At 43.7% G+C, this 19,131-nt stretch overlaps 1 protein-coding gene and 1 non-coding gene across 3 annotated transcripts; one reads left to right on the forward strand and one right to left on the reverse strand.

The window, feature by feature from the left end:
• Nucleotides 1–1,276: 1,276 nt before the first annotated feature.
• On the reverse strand, nt 1,277–17,831 carry LGALS3 (galectin 3). Of its 2 annotated transcripts, none has more exons than XM_060004522.1 (6): nt 17,702–17,831; nt 10,734–10,755; nt 8,926–9,285; nt 7,378–7,466; nt 3,374–3,539; nt 1,277–1,587 (listed from the first exon to the last, which is right to left on the reverse strand). In XM_060004522.1, the coding sequence occupies exons 2-6, from the start codon at nt 10,749–10,751 to the stop codon at nt 1,432–1,434; spliced, it is 789 nt and encodes a 262-aa protein (XP_059860505.1). In that variant the 5' UTR covers nt 10,752–10,755; nt 17,702–17,831; the 3' UTR covers nt 1,277–1,431. The 2 variants fall into 2 exon arrangements, with proteins under 2 accessions (XP_059860505.1, XP_059860506.1); XM_060004523.1 differs by lacking the exon at nt 17,702–17,831 and adding an exon at nt 15,037–15,139.
• On the forward strand, nt 4,703–4,809 carry LOC132421493 (U6 spliceosomal RNA). Its single transcript, XR_009518737.1, has one exon. It is a non-coding gene; the product is annotated as a U6 spliceosomal RNA (small nuclear RNA).
• Nucleotides 17,832–19,131: the final 1,300 nt, after the last annotated feature.

The following is a 19,131-nucleotide window of genomic DNA, read 5'->3' on the forward strand; positions in this document are numbered from 1 at the left end:
GTCTGGTTAGGCCAGCTAATGCCACATCTCCATCTGCAGATCAGCTGGGGTTTGCTTAAACTAATCAGGTTTCCCTATTTTATCTGGGATTATACCTGGGTAAAACCAGGACTGTTAGGAAGCAGGGAATGAGTTGGGTAGGCAGCCATCAATGTGTCCTACAACTAGAGAGAGTGTCCTTGGGCTATTGGACTCTAGAATTATGAGGTATTAAGAAAATCTTTAAAGACAAAATGAAAGAAAACTGGGTAGAACAAGAGCCTTTCCAAAAAGAAAAAAAAAAAGGAATTTCCATTTATTGAGGACCTACTATATGACAACCTCTTTGCAAACAGTATTTTATTCAATGGTCATAGTAACCCATTTTATAGACAAAAGATGTGTTATAAAATGTATTATACAGTTCGTTTTACAGACAAAGGAACCAAGGCTCAGAGGATTTAAGTAATTTTGTATAAACCAAATTCCCTTTTTTCTCCATAGCTTACTATGTTCTTCTGTTTAATCACTGGAGTACAACAGTCAAGATCAGAATGTTAGAATAAGGAATTAACATACTTTTTGAAATGAGACGTGATGTGCTGCTCACATCCCACTTTAGGACTAAAGGACTCACTTTTTTAGTTGCTATAACTTTTTGAAGCTGATTACATTTCTAATTAAAAACCTACTTTTTTTTCCCTCTATAAATCTGGAGATTTCATAAAACCAAAAGAACCCACGGGAAGATTGTCTGATACTGGTATCCATTACTGATTTGAAAGCAGTGAAGTATAGTTTAGAGAGATGAAATAGTTAAAAGGAGTCCAGAGAAATATACCAGAATGCTAACAGTAATTGTCTATGGGTTGCCTATATGTAAACTTTTTCTTTCTGCTTTTCTCATTTCCTGAATATATTATGTTTCCTGAAGTAAGAAAATAGAACAATTTCTTTGTAGCATCTGTTGGAGAGGTTAATTTGGGGGTAGTATTTACTCCTATTTACTTTTTTTTTTTTTGTCTTTATTGAATGTTACAATATTGCTTCTGTTTTATGTTTTTTGTCCATGAGGCATGTGGGATCTTAGCTCCCTGACCAGGGATGAACCTGCACTTCCTGCATTGGAAGGCGAAGTCTTAACCACTGCACTGCCAGGGAAGTCCCTCCTTTTTAAAAAATAGTTTAGCAAATATTGAAAACTTTGGGAGACTCTGATGCAGTATTAACATTGCTACATATTTCTTTTTCCATTGAGTCCATTGCGCATTATCAAGAATAAACTGCCCCAATTAAATGACATGTGAAGACAGGTAACTCTTTATTAAATGGATGATTTGCAAGAAGGACATTGATGAATAAAGGTAAAATTTTTCACTCATAGTGAACATGAAACTTTTAAATGTGTAAGGTTTACATTCAGTTTCATTTCTTTAAAAAGTATCTGCCCCTTTATATCATGGTGTGCGAAGCACTGGTGAGATTTATGTCACCAGAAATTCCCAGTTTGCTGATTTCCCCGAGATTTTTCACCCGATGATTGTACTGCAACAAGTGAGCATCATTGACCGCAACCTTGAAGTGGTCAGCTTCAACCAGGACTTGTATCTGAAATGGCACGTACACAAAACTGTTAGGAATGCCCATTCATCACAAAACCAGTGTGGCCTGAGCTCAGGATGTCCAGCATTTCACCTTTATGATCAATTGTAGAACTAATTAAAGTCAGAAAAAGTAACTTTACAGCAAAAATAAACTCCAACTTATTCAAGATTTAAACAAAACAAAATGATAAAATTTTTAGAAGGATATATAGTTGAAGCCACAGAGGAAAAGATTAGGTAAAGTTTTTGGATGGCCTCAACCACCTAAAACTAAAAATAAAAGTAAATGCTAAAATAGGAATCCTCTACTTAGAGTGGCAAATGTTATGAAGATTGATAATAACCAGTTTTGGCAAGAGTAGGGGAAACATACTCTCCCAGTAGTTAGAGGATGTGTTAATCCTTACATCCTTTTGGAAGCAGCACTTTGGCAATATCCTTATCTAAATTTTAAACATGTATATTCTTTGAGTAAAGTTATTCTAGGAAGCAAAGATTTATAAGGATAGTTATCACAGTATTTTAGTAAAATAAATAAAACTTTCCCGTTTTACTTGTTTGGAATATTTCCATACTCCAAATTTTCATCAGTAGGGTACAGGCTGAATTATTACACATCTGAACAATGAAGTACTATTAGGTGGCAATGTTCTCATAAGGAAAGATGTCCACCAAATGTAGAATATGGTCCCTGTTAGACCCTGCCCTTGAGCTGGCGGTCTAGCTGTTTTTTTTTTAATTAATTTACTTATTTTTATATGTGGCTGTGTTGGGTCTTCGTTTTTACGCACAGGCTTTCTCTAGTTGCGGCGAGCAGGGGCTACTCTTCGTTGTGGTTCACGGGCTTCTCACTGTGGTGTCTTCTCTTGCTGCGGAGCACGGGCTCTAGGCCCATGGGCTTCAGTAGTTGTGGCTCATGGGCTCTAGAGCACAGGCTCAGTAGTTGTGGCACACGGGCTTAGGTGCTCCGCAGCATGTGGGATCTTCCTGGGCTAGGGATCGAACCCGTGTCCCCTTCATTGGCAGGTGGATTCTCAACCACTGCGCCACCAGGGAAGCCCGGTCTAGCTGTTTTATGACCCAATCTATAGTCAACCCTTACCTGATACTGTGGACCTAATAAATATTTGTGAAGCAGTGCTTAAAAATGAAAAGTGTGTTGCTTGTCATAGAAAACACTGGAAAATTACTCATGTTGAAACCTTTGTGAGGATGGGGGAAGCAGTAAAGGATGGAGGACTTTTTAGTTAATTTTTAAAAATCTATAAATTTTTCTTTTCATAAAACAAGTATGTATTACTTTTAGAATTTAAAAATTTTAGGTTTTTAAATTTTTTTTGACTATGCCACACGGCATGTGGGATCTTAGTTCCCCAACCAGGGATTGAACTCACGCCCCCTGCATTGGAAGCATGGAGTCTTAACCACTGGACCACCAGGGAAATCCAATATTTCGTTTTGATTGCCATGCTAACTATGTTGTTTTGAGGAATTAAGTCTCAGCCCAACTGTACCATAAAGACTCTCTACTTTTTTTATTAAAGATGCTATTTTTCTCACTTCCAGAAAAGCTTAAACTCAGAAGGGTGGTAACGGGTGATGGTAAGGTGCCTGAATGGAGTTGGGGAGAGTGCCACTATTTCTGAGACCTGTCCCCTGGTATGGAGAGCAGATGTACTGGTTAGGTGTCCCAGGACAGCTGATGAAAATTCATTTCCAGTGCATTGTGGTTTAAGAGCGATTCCCCATGAGAAATATACATTATCATTGTAATAGCAGCAATAACTTACTTTGAAAGGTTTACCACTTTCAAATGGGAAAACCGTCTGTCTTTCTTCCTTCCCCCAGTTATTATTAAGCTTCGAATTGCAAACGATGACTTTCCTGTTGTCCTCATTGAAGCGTGGGTTAAAGTGGAAGGCGACATCATTTCCTGTCTTGAAATCTAAAGCAAGTCTGTTTTAAACCAAAGACCAGAGTTAGTAAAATTATTCAAGTTGTACATTTGTATCAAGTGAAGAACATAAAATTTTCTAAAGAGCAAATCATTTATAAAATACAGGAAAAATTTCTAAACAGAAAGCAAATAAACCAGAGAATGGGTTCAAACTGGAAAGTATACTGGGCCAAGTACAGTAGTTCCACTTTATGTGCAGAGGGTATGTTCTAAGACCCCATTGGATGCCTGAAACCATGGATAGTACCGAACCAAACATCTATTTAGCTAGCTAGCTAGCTGGCTAGCTATCCACGCACACTTTTTTCCTATACATGTATACCTATGATAAAGTTTAATTTATAAATTAGGTACAGTAAGAGATTAATAATAAAATAGAACAATTACAGCAATATACTGTTGTAAAAGTCATGTGAATGTTGTCTTTCAAAATATTGTACACATTTAATGCCTTTTCCATCTGAACTAAGCACTTATGCACTGGGGCTGTAACTTTTGCAGTTTGAGGTATGACAGGAAAAAAAAAACTAGCATGAGTTTCTTTCCTTTCTCACAATTTCATGGACAGAAGATTTGTACTTACTATAGATCTTAGCAACCTCAGCATACAATTTTTTTTCTTTCCATTAAGTCAAGAACCTTACCTTTTTCACTTAAAAGGAGCCTTTTATAGCTTCTCTTTGGCATATATGAATTGCCAGCATCACTACTCTTGCTTTGGGGGTCATTATTAAGTAAAAGGTTACTTGGACACAAGCACCAGGGTACCACGACAATGGATCTGAAAACGGAGAGCTACTAAGTGACTAATAGGCCAGATATTGCTGCACAAAGGGATGATTTCACGTACTGGGCAGGATGGGGCTGGACAGCGTGAGATTTCACCATGCTGCTCACAACGGTGGCAACTTAAAACTTATGAACTGCTTATTTCTGGGAATTTCCATTTAATATTTTCAGACCGCGATTGACCCTGGGTAACTGAAATCGTGGAAAGAGAAACCTCAGATAAGGGGGGACTACTGTATTCGATGTACTACCACAGTATCTCAAAGTAAACAAGACAATATGGGTTGAGTTTTTTGGCCTCGTTGTCTTTGGTAATATCCTTCTATTCAGCTGTAATTCTCTTTTTACTCTCTACACATGAAACAGTCAAGGTGTGCTCGCTTCGGCAGCACATATACTAAAATTGGAACGATACAGAGAAGATTAGCATGGCCCCTGGGCAAGGATGACACGCAAATTCATGAAGCGTTCTATTTTTTTTCCCTGGTGGTGCAGTGGTTAAGAATCCGCCTGCCAATGCAGGGGACACGGGTTCGAGCCCTGGTCTGGGAAGATCCCACGTGCCGTGGAGCAACTAAGCCCGTGCGCCACAGCTACTGAGGCTGTGCTCTAGAACCCACGTGCCACAACTATGGGTGCCTAGAGCCCGTGCTCCACAACAAGAGAAGCCACCGCAATGAGAAGCTCGTGCACCACAACTAGAGAAAGCCTGTGCGTAGCAACAAAGACCCAACGCAGCCAAAAATAAATTTTTTAAAAAAGAAAATTCAATTGAGTAAAATTCTTTTTAAAAAAGCAAGGTCTGCTTTCTAGACCTACTAACAATGATTCCTTAGGTATTTAATTCACCCAGTAACAGACACATACAACCACCAATGATTAAATTCACAGGGAAAGGACCAATATGGTCAAATGGCAATAGAAGTTGTATTTGACTAAATATGCAATGCTTGTATTTTCTCAGCAGTGAAAAGGAAGATAATTGTCAACTCTACCGCCGTACGTTTTCTTTCATGTAACTGCTCACATAGATTTTGCAGATCAAAGCAATACATTTCTCAGTTTACTACACCTTAATCGTTTCAACCAAAATTGGTTTTGACCTGCCACAGTCTCAGTCGACATCTCTATTGTTATTGGAACTAACCTTTTTAGTGCAACAGTCATAAATAAGGCAAAGATACCAGTGTGGTCCTGCGTGACAGCAGCTGCAGCAGGAGGAGAGCAGATATTACCAAATCGTGAGTGCTGTCTGCAGAGGATCAGGGCGCTGGGTCCTATGTTATTTTGGGAGGCAAGATGGATAAGGACACAGGCAGAGGATATATATGTTGTGTAACTTGCTGTGAGACAAGCTTTATTATGTAGGGAAGTATTGTGCTGAGAGAAGCTGTATAGGCTGTGTGGAAGGAAGAGCTGGCTTAGGGTAGTGACTACCACGTAGAACCAGAGCAGGCTGGCTGGAGGTGGAGTGAACTGGTTAGCTGAATGTAAAACGATCAGATCAGAATCTGAGTCCACCTCCTGGTAACAGAGGAGGTTGCTCCTGCCGATTCACGCGGATCAAGATGACAGGCACTCACAGGGGCTGTTTATAGATTCTTAAATAAACCTGTGTACACAGCTGGAATTTGTACCTTTTGTGTCCTGTCTATAAGACCCAGAAACAGATATTAGTTAATCTAGGAGCTTTAATAGTACTACTAACCTCAAGGACAGACATACTGAACAGCTTCAGGATAGCCCTAGCCTGCTTGTATTATATATAAATATAACCAGTGGTGATAACCAGAGCCAAGCATCCCAGGGCAGCCCGTAAATCAGCATGGATTTTCCTAAGTGAGTTCAAAGTCTTACCCGCCCCGAGCTCACCCCACCAGTACCAATGGCAGAGGCTGACTTATTTTTACAAAGTCTTTAACTTGCAGAGTCTTTTCAAACTTTTTAAGTAAACAGTGTCTACTCAGAAGACTGGGGTTCCCCACCTTGTCACTTATCATCTGTAGACCAGGCCGACACGTGGGAATCTGTGACTCTGCTGTTTCACCCGGTATGAAGACGGAAATGGCGGCCAAGCTCACAAATCTGAGAGTGCACCAAGACCTGCACAACTGCAGGGAGATTTGTACCACTATGAGGACAGAGAGGTATAATTGTTTTGTTTTGTTTTTTTTTCCCTGCGGTACGCGGGCCTATCCCGTTGCGGAGCAACAGGCTCCGGACGCGCAGGCTCAGCGGCCATGGCTCACGGGCCCAGCCGCTCCGCGGCATGTGGGATCCTCCGGGACCGGGGCACGAACCCGTGTCCCCTGCATCGGCAGGCGGACTCTCAACCACTGTGCCACCTGGGAAGCCCCGAGAGGTATAATATTTAAGCTCTCAGATCAACTAGACATCTTTTTGTCTTTGACCCTAGTTTTTTTTTTTTTTATATTTATTTATTTGGCTGCACCGGGTCTTAGTTGCGGCACGCATGATCTTCGTTGCGACATGCAGGATCTTTCAGCTGTGGCATGTGGGATCTTTTTTAGTTGTAACCTGAGAACTCTTAGTTGAGGTATGTGGGATCTAGTTCCCTGACCAGGGATCAAACCCCGGCCCCCTGCATTGGGAGCATGGAGTCTTCGCCCCTGAACCACCATGGAAGTCCCTGACCCTAATTTTTGATGGGCTTTGTGTTTTAGACAATCTATGGCTCAGAGGTGGAGGGATGGCCAAACATTACATTACAAAGGCTCTACTTTCCTTTAATTCTAAGGCTTTCACTGCCTAGAAGAACCAACAGAATGGGTTTTCCTGCTCTTCCTCTTTGTCCTCACAAAGTAGAACTCTGTTTTATTCTGGTTCTGGGAGAAACACAAGATTTAGTGAGGGAAACCTTGTCTTCTTGGTGGGAATGCATATTGATTTATGGGGAAATCCCAAACTATGGTATAGCCAAGATTCTAAATGTGCAATTTTAAAAACTCTATCAAAATTCAAAACAGATCACCCTTTATTCCAAAAGCAATCAGTAAATATGTTAGACTTGCTGACTTTGCTCTTTACCTGTTTGCATCGGGCTTTACTGTGCCCAGGATTGTTATCAGCATGCGAGGCATGACTCCTCCGGAAAAAGGCAGGTCATAAGGCACATTCTGACAATTAAAAAAAAATATATATATATATATCAATAAAGAGTCATGTTTTCTTGAGGCAAGAAAGAAAAAGATATCGCTAAAGTTCAACCGCTTTTAATATGTGTGAATAACACATAATCCTACTTTAGCCATCTTTTCAGACTCTCAGGCCACCTTGCCCAGGGCCTGAAGAGAGAAGGCTCCCTACACAACTGCAGCTAATAATCGAGAATAAGGCCATCCGTTAATTGGTGCCAAAGGCAGAACATGTTCCCTTTCGGAGCACTGTATCTCTCATGACAAGGCCCATCCCAATCTATAACTCATCCACTTGACCTATTTTCTGGAAAGACCCTTGTCATATAACATTCTCTGTCAGGTTGTTCTGCTCCCTGTGGGCAGGCACTGTGGTACCTTCTGGGCTTCTGAGGCCCCCTATGTTCCACTCACACAAGGCCCTGAGGAGTGCTTCGAATGTGGCAGGTACTTGATATTTGTAGAATGGACACTTTCCAATTAATACCTTCCCCAGTTCATTTTACAAATATTTCTTGACCTTCTATGTTCAAGGTGCTATAAATATTCCCAATGCTCTGTCCTTGGCCTCTTCTCTTTTTCCTGTAAAATTGTTTCCCCCTGGGTTCGACCATCACCCAAGTCTTTTCTCTCTAGCACTGATCTGTCTGATCTGTAGTAGTCCTGTGCTTCCTCCCAGAACTCAGTAGTCCTGTGCTATTGAACTCTTTCCTCATATCTGTATCTTTTCTCCCAACTACACTATTTGGAAGGGAAGGGTCTGTGTCTGAGATGTGGCTGGAGCCCCACAGAGTTTTATGCTTAGAACTCATTTATTAAAATGGGTTTTAATGTAAGTGAAAATTTAATCCTTAGATGACAAAATTATCTTTAGAAGGTTTTTAAAAACCCGATTACCGTGGTTCCCCCAAAGGTTCCCTCTATGACCATGGGAAGTTGTATAACTCTTTATTGCCCCATTTCCTCATTTGTGAAGTGGGGATAATAACAGTGTCTTAGAGGGTGCTTATGGGGTTGAATGAGATCATCCATGTAGAAGCACACAGCTGGCACATGTTATATACTCAGTGTTTATTCATAATAATAACCAAAACTTCCCCCATTGCTATGATCTTAACTTGATTTATATTAAAGCTGCTTTACAGATGCCTTCAAAAGATGCACTAGCTTCTCTTTAACACTACACATACTGAACGCAACATGAGCAGCAATTTTTTCTACTGGACCAACATACACTGTGGCTGGTCCTTGCAAAGCAGCTGTAAGCAGTGAGTTTAAAGCTTCAGCTCTCCCAGGAGCCCTTTGCAGGTCAGTACCCAGAGCCAGCTCCCAGCCACAGCACCTCAAAGTGATGGCACCACCGCTTCAGACAACTGCTACGGGCTTCATTAGCTTTGTCCTGATCACAGTCAAGCATACGAAATGACTAACACCATCTTACCAGGGGTCCAGAGGGGACGCCATAAGGGCCAGCAGCAGGGTAGGCTCCAGGAGCACTTGGCTGTCCAGGAGGTGGGTAGACCCCAGGCCCAGGGTAGGCACCTGGTGCAGTTGGTCCAGGATAACCAGGTGCAGTTGGGCCAGGGTAGGCCCCTGGAGGTGCCTGGCCTGGGTAACCCCCAGGAGGGGTTACCCCTGGGGGTAACCCCTGGCCAGGGTAGGGGCCGGGTGGTACCTGGCCAGGGTAGGCCCCAGGATAGGATGCTCCCGGGTAGCCTCCTGCCCCAGCAGGCTGGTTTCCCCATGGACCAGGCCATCCTTGAGGGTTTGGGTTTCCAGACCCAGATAAGGCATCATTAAGCTGGAAAGAAAGACATAAACAGTTACAGGATGAAAGACATTCACCACAACAGAATTTTCAGGAATATGTGATCTAAGAATTAGAGCGACATGCTGAAGATATGAAATTCATATCAATAAAATTTCCCCCACCTATTAGTTTTGAGTTCCTAAGACTAAAATTAGACTTTAGGATTATACATGTTTGATCACTCTATTCTTGCTTCCCATCGTCTCAGATCATTAAGGGTTGCCTTTTCGTAATTTGCTAAAGTCAGGAGCTAGCCATCCTCTGTGTAAAAGCACATACTTTCTGACACGAGAAAAACAATCATGAAAATCAAGATGCATGTGGGCTGGAAAACCTCCACCAAGCTGGCGCTGGTTGCCTTGGCCTTCCCTTGGCTGGATGTCTACTGCACTTCAGGTGCACCAGGTTAGTCACCACTTAGTGGCATCCAGGCTCGTATCAGAGAAGCTGCCTTGTACACAGGGATGTGGAATCACAATATCTGGTTTGAAATCCAGTGCCATCCTTCAAGAGCCCCAAACCCTTGGAGCCATCATGCCACTTGTACAGGACTTAGTGTTTTTGTCTGTGTAACAGGGATAATGATCTTATCTCATGTGATTGTTGTGAGGAACAGATGAGGCAGCATTTGGGACGGCTCTTTATAGACCGCAAGATGCTGTGCCAGTGTTGGTTTGTGTCCTTTCTCTCCAGGAGGAGACTCTGCCTTCTCCCTCTCTGACATCTGCAGTATTTAGCAGAGTGCTAGGTGGTACATGGAAGATACTCAGTAAAAACTTCTATGTTGATTGAATATGATCTGCCAGGATTGTCTGACCCTTTGGTGCATCAGGAACCCAACCCCAGACCTGGTATCGGGGCAGCAGAGTGAGGCTGTGAAGGGAGCCCATGGGGTCTGGGGGAGGGGGAGAGAGAAACAGAGGGCTGGATGATGACGGAAAGTAAACCGGATTTAGAAAACAACTCGAGCTCCTGGCTGTAGGTGGTGTGAGTCATTCTGTTAAGGAATTTGAGAATACATAAGCATGCTAATAGGAATTTATTTTGGCTGCTTCTTACTCCAGCATTTGGGAAAGGAGGAGTAGAGGGCACTGCAGGATTTAAAAAAAAAAAAAATCAGGATGCTCAGACTGTACCACACTGCCCTTTGTTCAGCTGGTTTCTCAGCTCCTGCCAGTGGAATCCACCCACTTCTGTCCTAGGCCTTGGGTAAAGGGGTTACTGTTAGTGAGGCCCAGGCCTCTCTCTTCCTGGCTTTCTTCCCAAATCTGTTGCTGGAAAAACAAGACTCCAGCTAACAAGCCCTCGTTGGACGGGTGAGGCCAGAGGAAGCCAAGTGGTGGGAGAGTTAGGAAAACTTGAGTGGTTAAAAAAAAACAACCTTCAACCTGCATGACTGTATACATATTAGGGTAGGAAAACAGACATAAAACACTTACCGAAAAACTGTCTGCCATTTTCCTGAAAGGAGAAACAAACAAACAAACACAGGTTATTGATCCTAAAAGATTTCACTGGTTTCCGTATGAATTTAACATCACAAACAGCTTGTTGTGCAGGCCTAGTCAGTGTACAGGCATTCTCCTAACACAAGCCAGTCTATTCCTCAAATATGCTGAAATCATTAGCGGGGAACCACAAAAATGTCCCATCAAAGGGCGGAGATGCACTCCACCTGGATCACCACGCCCTATTTAACTCATACCTTTAAATTCTAATCACACTAGCCTGTGGCCTGAATCCTGGGAGTACCAGGCGACCCAACGCAGGTGGGAGAGGGGGGAATAAAATGCTCTGCCCCTTTCCTAGGTAACAAATGTAAACGGTCCTGGGTTTTTGGTCCTCCTTCACCTTCCTTCCTGTGTTCTTTTTCTACCACCTCATAAAAAGTGTTCAGTGCATTAATCTCACCCACCTCCCCTCCGGTTCCCTCTAACAGCCCCACACCCTCCTCTGGGTTTTGGGAGGAAGCGGTTGGTTCTTCCTACTGAGATTTGAAAGACAATCCTTGCCTTCCCCGCCCCACCCTCCAAGACCTAGTTGCTGCTGTTGATTTATTCCTTCATTTGTACACATTTATGCCTACTCTGGGCCAGGCACCAGGTGGCTCCTGTCTGGGTTTGAAGATGAAATCGACCAAGATGTATGGCCAAAGGGTCCAGAGGCCAGAAGGGGGTCACAAGTGATGGACGCTGTGAGCCAGACTGCATGCTGTGGGAAGTCACAACTCGAAAGATGACTTCTAACAGGGGAAGAGACAGTGTTGCTTGAGCTAAGCCTTGAAGGAAAGGTGAGATTGTGATTTGGAGCAATAAAGAAGAAAGGCGGGCACAAGATGATTCCCTTTTTTTTTTTAAAGATACTTGTTATTCCAAATGAAATGTCTGGCAGTATAACAAACAACTAAGGTTTAAAAAAAAAAAGTCAGGGTTTCCCTGGTGGCGCAGTGGTTGAGAGTCCGCCTGACAATGCAGGGGACTCGGGTTCGTGACCTAGTCCGCGAAGATCCCACGTGCCGCGGAGCGGCTGGGCCCGTGAGCCATGGCTGCTGAGCCTGCGCGTCTGGAGCCTGTGCTCCGCAACGGGAGAGGCCACAACAGTGAGAGGCCCGCGTACCGCAAAAAAAAAAAAAAAAAAAAAAAAAAAAAGTCAGACAATGTGGAGGAAAATATTTTTGGGTAGGATGCTACCAGAAAGGGTTGGCCTTGCCCACAGCTGCCTCAAAGGGTAGCCCCGAGACATCATTCTTGCTTCTCCGGCTCCTCCCCCTGTGCCAAGGCCCCATCCAAACACGATGTTTTACACCTGCTCCCGCTGCGGGTGCTCTCTAGCGGTGAGGGGAGGAGAGTAGCTTTGGACTCCTCAGGCCTGGGTGAGTTTTCTCAGCTCAGGATCACTGGTGCTGTGGCCAAAATTACCTGGACTTGAACAATCAGAATCTCTTTTTCCTTAAGTCGCCTATTTGTGATAGTTACTCAATTATTATTCTTAAAATAATTGAGTAAATGGTGGCTGCTTGATAGGTCCTAAAAATGTAGAATATTAGATTTTATTGTTAAAAAACCAAACAGGCAGACCTCCTCCTAGAACTTAATGTGTGCTTTATTTATACACCAGATATTTTATCCTACTCTGCTGTAGGATAAAGTACTCTGTCTTTCTTTTTGCACATCTCTTTTAAAATTTGGGCATTCTCAAATATATTTGGAAACACTCAGGTTGTCACTGTTACCACTGTGCCCATCTTCCAACATGGAAACTGCTAGCAATTTGATTAGGAAGTCACGGTGACTCTCCCAGGGCTTATATTCACTGTATTTAGTATATAGTATTTGACCTTTTAAAGCAAAAGTCAGGTGCTCTTCTGTGCTTCCTTCCCCAAAAGGCTACCACTGCCTTGAAAACTGTGCTGCTACCCCGGAAAGAACTTAAGAGTTGTTAAAGAGAAAGAAAGGACATTTCGTAAGTCAAGAAAATAAAGCTTCTCATTTTGGATGCCAGTAGGAAACAATCTTGAACTTCATAGTGGGCAGAAAGCTTAGTTCCTTTGATTACACTCCTGGGCAACGTATCAAAGCCTCAGCAATAACATTGTAAGTGTTTTGACTTCTTTTAAATATCCCCATTGTGTTCAGGCCTATTCCCAACCTCACACCACTGACATTTCAGGTGGGATACTTTGTAGGGAGGGGCTGTCCCGTGCATTGCAGTACGTGCAGCAGCATCCCTGGCTTCAACACACAAGATGCCAGTAGCACCCCTCCCCCGCCATCGTGATAATGCAGAATGTCTTAAGACATTGCCAAATAACCCTGGGGGAAGCGGGAAGAGGGCAAAATTGTGCCTGGTTTGAGAACCACTGGTGTAGGCTAATTAGCATATGTATCCTCACATAAATGTACCTATGCAGGTCAATAAAAAACAGAAAGGTAGTTTCAATTGTTAAAACTAGCTAAATCTGTTCCATTGGCCTCATAAAGTGTCTTATTAACATAAATCCAATTAAACTTAGATGTGTTTAAAGGCTGATCATAACCAGAAACTCACACAAAGACATTTACATTTACATTTCTAAAATGTAACATTTATTCTTCTCAAAGTTTCTGTTCAAGCATACTCAGTTTATTTTCCGACTAGCCCCAAACAATTTAAGAAACAAAGCAGATTCCACTTTATTTCTACTGTGTTTCACATGACACCAAGGATGACAGTTTGGATTGTGTTGTGACACATTAGACAAGCCCATTAGAATAATGACACCCTGCATTTATGTGGTGCTTTTCAGTTTACAAAGCACTTTCACATACCTTACCTATTTTGATTCTGATAATAATCTTATGAGATTGACAGGGAAAAATTAATATCCTCACTTTAAAGGTGAGGAAATGGGTCTCAGAGAGGTAATGTGGTGACCCAAAGTCATTCTGTCATTGGCAGGCCAAGGACCAGGGTCCAAGCATCCTGACTCCTAATTCAGGCTGATTTTACACTAGTATAAAACCTCACACTTTGAAATTTTAAAGTATAGTCCTTCGAAAGTGTTAGTTACTTCATTTAGAAATTCATTCTCTGGCTTAAACATTCAGAACTGCATAAACATGCTGAAATTGTAAACAAATTAAAAAGAGATCATGGGGACTTCCCTGGTGGCACAGTGGTTGAGAATCCTCCTGCCAATGCAGGGGACATGGGTTCGAGCCCTGGTCCGGGAAGATCCCACATGCCGTGGAGCAGCTGAGCCTGTGCGCTACCACAATGAGAAGCCCCGCCCATAGCAACGAAGACCCAATGCAGACAAAAATAAGTAAATAAAATGAATAAGTTAAAAAAAAAATCATGTTTTTGTCAGAAAACTAGTTGGGTGACTCAGTGTGCAGTGATATTGAATACAAGGATGGCATTTTGCACAGTCACTTTGCTAATTATAACCACATTTAAACCGATAAAACTTACTTTTCCAAAAATTGGGTATGCATTGTTTTGATTATGTCAACTCCCAACCATCAGATCTCTGATGAAACAGGTTCTAACCAATGTTCTTTTGAAATCAAGGTTAGCAACCTTAGAACTTAAAAACAAAAAAAGGAACCAAAAAAAGAATAAAAAAAACCCCACATCTATTTGGGTAAATATCTTCCCTACTTGCCTGGAAATTTTCTTTTTTTTTCTTTCTTTCTTTCTTTTTTTTTTTTAGAGGAGTAGCTTATACAGACAATCAAATATAAAATTTAAAAAATCTTCCCACTCCACAGGTACTATAGGTTTGTGAACTCTGGCATTCCCAGAATCAGAGAATTTTGAAAAGCCAGGATAGAAACACTACGTCAAAGACAAAAACATTTAAAAACTACTACCTGAGTCTTCACATTTGGAAAAACCTACAGAAAGTAGTTCAGTATTGCTTTGGAATAAGGAATTGAAACATGAGTCAGAACGCAGGCCACTTTAATCGGTTGTTAATTGCAGCTCTGCCCTTCAATAAAGAGTAGCTATCCACTGTACTAAGCTATTCTAGGCCCATGCAGCAATTAATTCAGTTGCCAGGGTTCCCAGGAGCACTTCTGAAATTTCTGCCCACGAAGGGCCCCAACTTTTATACGAGCTGTAAGGGAAGTAGATCACAAACGTATTTCCTCAGAACCCCAAGCACTGCCCACACTCCTCCCCAAAGAACACAGGACAGGCAGTCTACGTCCTGGACTTACAGAAACACAGAACAGGCCTTGAGGAACGCTCACTTACCAAAGCCAAATTCAATGATGCTGGTTAGAATAAAGGAAACTGGTCCTTTACTAGGATTTCTTTTTCATCATTGTTCCTCAGCATCAAGGAAGGTAAAGTTACTTTGTGCCTCTCAGTTACTGATTTTTTTTTCCCTTATGGAAAAGCTGAACATCAGTCAAGAGAGAACACATGATACTTAGTCAGCAGCACATTGGAATTACTGCCCTGGCAGGCTTACCACTCAGAATTTAATGAGAAGAACCCATTCAGGCACCAGACACAAAATGTTAACTAGCTGTCCTCGGAGAAGCCTGTGTCCCAAACTATCACAGGAAAGAGAGGCTAAGTTTTAGATCAGTTACTATGAGTCTCAGGTATATGAAGTTTACAAGCCAACTGGTATTTAAGGTAACATAAGAGTCTCAAGTTTTACTATATGAATAAATATCTGTATTACAGTTAAAATTTAGAGTCTGACTGATGAAGGTTCTAGGCAAACAGTATCTAAATCACAGGTGAGACCAATATTGGCCTTTGACCTCACTAGCAGTAAGTAAAAAGTCTTTATAAAGCACTTCTGCATATTTGTGGCATAGCAAAATGTCATTGATTAAGGACCCCTCAACAGAGTGAAATTTGCTATTCCATTTTTTTTAAAACTAGCTTTTGCACTTCCCTGGTGGAGCAGTGGTTAAGAGTCCGCCTGTCAATGCAGGGGGCACGGATTCGAGCCCTGGTCCGGGAAGATCACACATGCCGCGAAACAACTAAGCCCGTGCGCCACAACTACTGAGCCTGCGCTCTAGAGCCCGTGCTCCACAACAAGAGAAGCCACCGCAATGAGAAGCCCGTGCACCGCAGAGTAGCCCCCGCTCGCTGCAACTAGAGAAAGCCCGCGCACAGCAACGAAGACCCAACACAGCCAAAAATAAATAAATAAATTTAAATAAATAAATAAAAATTAAAAAGGCATTGGTGACTTACAAAAGAAAAGCATGTCTTAAAAAAAAACCAGGGCTTCCCTGGTGGCGCAGAGTCCGCCTGCTGATGCAGGGGACGCGGGTTCGTGCCCCGGTCGGGGAGGATCCCACATGCCGCGGGGCGGCTGGGTCCGTGAGCCATGGCCGCTGGGCCTGCGCGTCCGGAGCCTGTGCTCCGCAACGGGAGAGGCCACAGCAGTGAGAGGCCCGCGTACCGCAAAAAAAAAAAAAAACAAAAAAAAACCCCAAAAAACTAGCTTTTGGGGTCAATGCTCCTTCTTTTCTGCTTCTTATGTAACCTGGTGAGGTACCACCTAATATTTCTAAGCTCAAAACATTCAAGACCCATCATCAAACTTCTCCCAAGAATATGAAGTAAATGCTGATTCTAAGTATAACGCCCACACATTATTAACTTAGGAAAGAGCTCCAATCTCCCATAGATCAAGGATGAGGCATAGCCATCAAAGGATTGAAAGACTCTCCTCTAGGGATTCAAAGTCAATGTCTGAAAAGGAGACTACTGTGGAACAATAAATTTTTATTATTAAACTTTAACTTTTATGGAAACAATTTCCTAGTATGAAAGATAAACTTGAGGCAAATGAGTCAGAATTTTGGAAGCTGGTGAAAATTTTCTCTCATGCTCTGTGCCAAGAGGTCAATTTTCATTGCTATCATTTTCTTCAGAACTAAATGAGCCTTTCTTCCATTCCCTTTCCAGAATCCTAGAAACAGACTGGGTCACTGAGGTCCAACTGTCCTCATTGTCCAGCAACCCAACTCCCAGGAGTCAGTTTACAAATATTCCACGGTATCTGGAATAGGAATCGCTAAGGGGAGGGCATGAATGAAGCCTAAGGCACGGCCTCAAGCCCTGTGTCCCTGAGCTCTTACTCCTCAAAATGCATGCATTTTAGTGCTTTGATTTGAGCAACTCACAATCCAGAATAAATGCTCAAACATGTTTGAAAAGCCTCCCCACCCCCGCCTCAGCTAGGCCTCTGCACCCTGGGACCAACATTGTGCCACACCCCACATATCCCCGGCACAGATCGTTAATGCCCAAACCTGGACAGGGATGAGTCACTGATTTGCAAAAACTGAGGGTGTACGGTCTTTGTCAAGCCGGGCACATGTCCACTCAGCCTTGGGGCAGCACCCTTTTCTACGGGATCAGCATCCTGAGAGAGGCTGCAGCCCTTGACCCTGTTGGCCAGGTAGCAGGGCGCATTCCCATCCCACAGCAAGATCAAGTGGTCGACAGCCAAGTCAGGGGTCGTGGAGCCGCCCGACAGAGTCCGGGAGCAGTACCCTCTGTGGACTGGGGGCAGGAAGGCCTGCTTCCTCCCGCCCAGCTGGAGCGCGCGGCTGGGGTGATGCGCGCGCGCCCGCCGCTCACCGCCGGCGGCCCTGGGCGGCCGACGACGGGAGGGCGCGACGCCGGGGCTGAGCCTCCCAGTCGCCTCAGAGGGTAACACACCCGTCCGCCTCGAGTAAATGCAGGTGGGTCCTTGTAAGGCGTTGCTAACTTTCCCCGAGTCTCAGACTCCGCTCTCCCTTCTCGGCGACCCCCTCCCGCGGGCCTCCAGGAAGTCAAGCCCCGGCCGCGCACCGAGCAGCGCCCGGGCGCCCTCGCCCTGACAGGCTCAGCCGCCAGCAAGCCCGTGCGCGCCCCAGTCCCGGCGCCCCGCGCCACTCACCCGACGCCTCGGCACTAGCTCGCGCGCTGCGGGGGTGGCTTCGGCAAAGGTGCTGTCGTCCTGGCTGGGCGGCGGCCGGCTCTGCGCCTCAAATACGCCGGGCCAGGCCCGCCTTTCCCGGGGCGGGGCCGCCACCCCTGCCACCCACGGCCTCGCTCTGCGGACCAGGCGGGGCGAGTCCCCGGCCTCGCTGGACACCTGGGCGCCCAGGCGCCGCGGTTCCAGGGCGCAGAGGAGACGCCTGACTCGGAACAGCGGCGGGTGGGACCCTGACCCGAGGCCTCCATCCCCGCAGCGTCCAGTCGGTCCCCTCCGCAGCCGCTGGAGATAGGGGTTCACCGCCCTCTCACCAGATTCACCTGCTAACTCCTCAGACCAAGATAGGGAGAGTCTGCGAAGCTTTTTGTGTGTGCTTCTTTGGGGAGTTTTGCTTGCTTACTTGCTTTAACCGTGTTTACTCTTTTTCTGCCTGAATCTCAGGCACTCTCAGCCCTTCTGCATTTACTTTACCTAAATCCCTTCTCAGCATCAAAGCCTTCGCACAGTGACTTGGGTCACAGTTTTCTGAGATGCTAGGTGAGATGCTCCCTGTTCTTGGCCTTGCTTTCATTCCCTTTATGAACCGTGATGTGGGTCCACACCTCAGACTAGGAGCCCTAAATTGTTTTGCTGTTTGCTCCCCACTGCATCCTTAGCATCTACCCTGTGTTTGGTAAATATTTGTTTAAATACCCTGTGTTTGGTAAATGAATGAATGATTGAAATGGTGAACCACTTCCTATTGGGAAGAGTCCTGATAAAGGAGGGAAGAATTAAATAAAATAAAGCTATGGCTCCAAAAAGGTTGTTACAACAAGTAGTGATGCTTCCAAGAGAAATGGTATTTGTTTGGTAGCATTTAGCTGGGTAATAGCTGAGTGAAATGGCTAAGGATGTCAAAGAGGAATTTCTTTTTAAGTTCAGACTCACAAAAATTAACTCGACTCCCAGACATCGAAAACAAATTTATGGTTACCAACGGGGAAAGTGAGGGGGGGATAAATAGGAATTTGGGATTAACAGATACATACTACAATATATAAAATAAAAAACGAGGAACTACTGTATAGCACAGGGAGCTATATTCAATATCTTGTAATACCTATAATGGAAAAGAATCTGAAAAATAATATATATATGACTGAATCACTTTGCTGTACACTGAAACATTGTAAATCAACTATACTTCAAAAAAAAAAAAAAGATTAACTCAAAATGGATTAAAGACCTAAATGTAAGACCTGAAACTATAAAGCTCCTAGAGGAAAACAGGGGAAAACTCCTTGACATTGATTTTAGCAATGATTTTTTTGGCTATGACACCAAAAGCACAAGCAATAAAAGCTCAGAGTAAACAAGTGAGAGTACATCAAACTAAAAAGCTTCTGTAC

Source organism: Delphinus delphis, chromosome 2, assembly GCF_949987515.2.
Source record: "Delphinus delphis chromosome 2, mDelDel1.2, whole genome shotgun sequence".
In the NCBI taxonomy this organism is placed as follows: Eukaryota; Metazoa; Chordata; class Mammalia; order Artiodactyla; family Delphinidae; genus Delphinus; species Delphinus delphis.